Here is a 4622-nt window from a genome sequence, read left to right as displayed (position 1 = left end):
GACAATATCTTTACAATTCTGTGTATCATTTAAATTACGACCTTAACCCAATGTCTAAAAGTCACAAAATACACATGAATATATAAAATAGTCAAGGTTTTATAAGATAATACAAGATGATTTCACATTTCGCTGGTTTTAGGTAAAGATAGGAATATTTGGCTCAAGGGCAACAGTTACTGTTTAGGCGGTAACGAGGCTCAGCCGAGTTATCGAGTGAAAAGTTACCCGAGAGCATGATGCTCACATCTGCATATACAACCAGTGATCGAATCTTTAACTTGTATACCAAATTCAAATAAAATCAAACGTATAACTTTTTTTTCAGTACTTATTTCTTATGACAGCGTATGCAAACAAAGCGCGGGAAATCATCGTTCGTAAAAGAAGAAAGACGTCATGACGTTTCAATGACAAATTACAAAGTTTAGTTCCGGTTTGGTTTTATCATTTGCAGCGTAAGGTGTCCTTGGTTAAGACACTATCAAGGTATGAAATGAAGTGTTTTGAGTCGATTATTATACTATAATGAACAAAAAGAAACTATAAAGGTATTTAATTTTTATTCTGTTTTATGTAATTAAATGTATTAGTAATTTTTTTCATAAATCCTCTACATGTATGTAGTCAAATACTGCAAGAGTTTTTCTAACACCGGTGAAAACACTGGAAATCCCCTTCTGGTATGCAAGCACACTAGTATGTGATGCATAACAATACTAAATATACTCAAAAGATAGGTCATCTATCAATCTTATATATACACTATTGCAAATATCCTATAAATTTAAAGACTGCTTGTGTAAACATCTTGGAACATCTATATGTATATAGGGCAAAAATATTCCTACTACCAGAATGTCATTAAACTTACTGACTGAAAATTAAGTAAGCTTAAAACATAATATGTATAAAAATGCATAGGTATCCAAGCTTGATATTGAATTATCTGCCCTTGAAAGTAGACTTTTTCAAAATATTCCGACTTTCAAAGGCAGATAATTCATGTCCAAAGTTGACTTCCCATGGTTGGTTTTATTTCATATTTCTGTTGTTTTGTTTTGATTCTCTGTAAAATGTTTGAAGAAGAAATTCTGTCTGTAAGAAATGTAATGCCTCAATATATAGACTGTTGCAAATGTCGGTAACTATGAACATGACAAAATAATAGCGCAAAGTTCCTGGTCTTTCACATGGACCGAATTTCTTTAAGCTTTGTATACTGACCGTAAATGAAGTCTAAAACAGAAATAAAAACTAAAATGCACTGCTCTCTTGGCTTTATCCTTGAATTATTTGTCCTTGAAAACTGGAGTTTTCGAATTTTCTGATTTTCAAGGTACCTATGATTTTCATACATATTTCCGTTTCTAAACTTGATTCTCAGTCAGAACACAGTTTAAAGAAATTCTGCCGGTAGGAAAAGTTTTGCCCTATATACGTATAGGCAGCTGTGACATTTACCTTTAAATAGCAACACGATCCTATATCGATATTTTTAAACTAAAATAAAATTGTTAACATTACCAATGAAGTGTGCTATATATATAATTATAGTACAGTGGATTGCTGCAGTGCTTTTGAAATATTTAAACCATGAAATGTTCCTTTTAAATTGTATTTCGAGATATTGATTATGAAATATTTGTATTTGGCTATACTCCATAGGTGTATAGCGTAATATTTTATTGCATATGCTATTGAAGCACACGAAATTGTTTGATACAGAAAATAGCTACGACAAAATTTATCATTATGATCAAGTACTTTATTTGATAGGACAAATAAAATAGTACTATATTCAAATATAATGCTATGGATATTCTACTTATGAATACAAGTGGTTCAAGCAGTGGACATGCACAAGAAAGAAGAGCTGAGATATGTAAAATAATCAAAGAAGTAAAACCGAAAGTGGTGTTGTTTCAAGAGTTTAAATGGAAATCTATTCGTGGCAACCTCTGGGGAATAAATGAACTTCCCGACAATTATCGCCTTCTGGGCAATACAGAAGCAGCAATAGTGTTTGATAAAGACAATGTTGATGTGATAGCCATTCCTGCGCATTTGACTGATGAGATCTTGCTCTCTAAGAAGCACTTTCCGACGAATTTTAATCCGCGACCGAGAATGTGCATTTGCCTAATAGGTAATAAATGTCACAAGGGATTAAGATTTATATGCGTGTCTTGGCACGGTCAACATACAGGTCTAAGTCTAGAAAAGAAAAGAATGCATTTTCAGAAACTGCTGGAATTCGTTTTAGAGATTGGAAACAAATATAACACTCCAATTATGATCGGTGGAGATTTCAACATAAATAAAGATCAAATTTCTGATATTGTTAAAAAAGACAGTAACTATGAAATGTGCAATTATACGCCTTCACAGCGTAGATCAACAAAAGTTATAGATTTTTTCATAAAATCAAATCATCAGTGTTTCCAAGTTTTGTCTACAAGCCATCTTGCTTTGCCGAAAGAAGCCATTTGTCTGTTTGATCACGATCCACTTCTTTGCAAATTACAATATGATGTTGACAATCAAGTGTCATCATCCTCATCATCGTCGTCTTCGTCTTCATCGAGGTCTTCATCATCATTGTCGTCTTCGTCTTCATCGACTTCATCGTCATCATCAGCATCTTCGTCATCATCAACGTCGTCGTCATCATCGAGGTCCTCGTCATCATCGTCGTATTCTTCGACTACTTCGTCATCATCAGCATCTTCGTCATCATCGAAGTCTTCGTCATCTCGTCGTCTAGGTCATCATCGACGTCTTCGTCATCATCGACATCTTCGTCATCGTCATCATCGACATCTTCGTCATCATCGACATCTTTGTCATCATAGACGTCTTCGTCATCATCATCGTCGCAGGAACTGAGTCTAAATTCATTTATAACCAGTACAACGTTGCACTCTGTCAGATCAGTATTACTATGATTATCCATATTATGTTGTCTACCGAAACAGTTATAGGCGATCTTTGTCGGATCTTATTAAAAGAGAAACATATGCACCATCTGAAATGCTGTCACATGTAATGAAATGGAAAAGTTAAACCCACTAACATTCATTCAGAATGTCGGTAATATGTTGGTAATATGAACACAGCTTACAAATATAATATTCTTAAATCAGTATTTCTTGCACAACAAAAATAAAGTGAACATTGATTTAATAATAAAATAAAGAGAGACTAAATCCTATACAGCTGTTCGTTATTCCTGACTAACACTTTGCTAAAATACCATAACATCTCTACATTTTGAATGTTTAGTAAATTGACATGTTATACTCCCCAATTATATATGGTTCATTCACTAAAGAGCTGGAATTAATGTGTGTAGACGTAAACGTTTATATGAAATAAAAAGGCCATGGACTGGTATCATGAAACCAGCTCCGAAACTTCTGGATACCCAACAATTCGTAACAGTGTTTTTCGAGAATATTCTCTGATTCAGAAGGTAAAATCTTAAATTATTTTGAAATTCTACAGTCAGAAAATATGAACTGCTTTATATGATATTCAATTAAAAAAGATTTTTGTTTCGAAAATATGGACACAAATGCAGACGAGTTCCCTCTATATCATGGTAGAGCAATAACATTAACCATTCAATTCATGAGCAAGAGAATCGCGATATTAATTGTTCAGCATCACTACCAGAATATATTCAAAAGACCAAAGCCGCGCTGTATTTGGAGAATTTGTTGTGACCTTTCCGCAGTAAAACACATGTTAAATTACTACGGGTTTACGTGAATTTTATCTTTTACACTGGTACGTAACGGTACTGAAGGCTTGGTAAATATTAATTATACCTTAACTTCTATTTGGTTTTCGGCACCGGTTGATTTTGCCAGGTCTGTACCCCATGATACCCTTACGATGAGTGTAGTCCGGTCCAACAAAATCAACGAGAGCCGAACGCATCATCGTAGATCAAATCACTGTTTTCAAGATCCTTTTATTACATACAGTTACCTATTTCTACGGTTATATCAGCCAAAGCGGACTATACCTTTAGACATATATTGCTCCAAAATCGTTTGAAACGGTTAACTGAAACAGTAGCCCGGCCACTGAATGCTTTTCCCGTCGGGCTTTGAATACAAGGTTTTGCATTTATGAGTGAAATAAAGGCTGTTGTTAAGACAAAAAATTCGTTGGTATAAAATGATTAAACATAGGTAGTGTGTATACCCTTTACTTTACTTACTTGGCGTAAGTTTTAGTTGAATTGGATCAAATAATTTGGTTGATTCGATCAATTACAGTTATGGCTGGATCCTAGTATCAACCATTATAATTATATTGAATGTTGGAAAGGAACCAGTCAATACTCGTTGTAAAATACTATGTAAAAATTAGGCGAATCAAACACGTCCTCTAAAAAAGCACTTACCCGAATGCACTTTTATAAATAGCACGGGAGCGTCAAAATATATGGCAGGTTCCAGTGATGATAACACTAAGACATCAAGGATCGTTTGTTCGAGACCCAGCTTATCTCAACTATGAATATCAAGATTTGGGTCCCGTGTATGAGTGATTTTTACCTGGCAAGCTAAAGAACCAGAGAAACATAAATATGGCAGTTTAGAGCTGAC

The 4622-nt window shown here is 34.3% G+C and overlaps 1 protein-coding gene across 1 annotated transcript; it reads left to right on the top strand.

Annotated features, from left to right (window-relative positions):
* The first annotated feature begins 1732 nt into the window (after positions 1-1732).
* Positions 1733-3193, top strand: LOC123542739 (kinesin-related protein 8-like). The gene has a single exon (XM_045328722.2). It carries the CDS (start codon positions 1816-1818, stop codon positions 2887-2889), a length of 1074 nt encoding a protein of 357 aa, XP_045184657.2. The 5' UTR covers positions 1733-1815; the 3' UTR covers positions 2890-3193.
* The last annotated feature ends 1429 nt before the right edge of the window (positions 3194-4622 follow it).

This window comes from Mercenaria mercenaria, chromosome 19 (genome assembly GCF_021730395.1).
Source record: "Mercenaria mercenaria strain notata chromosome 19, MADL_Memer_1, whole genome shotgun sequence".
NCBI classification, from domain to species: Eukaryota; Metazoa; Mollusca; class Bivalvia; order Venerida; family Veneridae; genus Mercenaria; species Mercenaria mercenaria.
This window is presented reverse-complemented; position numbering and strand designations above follow the sequence as displayed.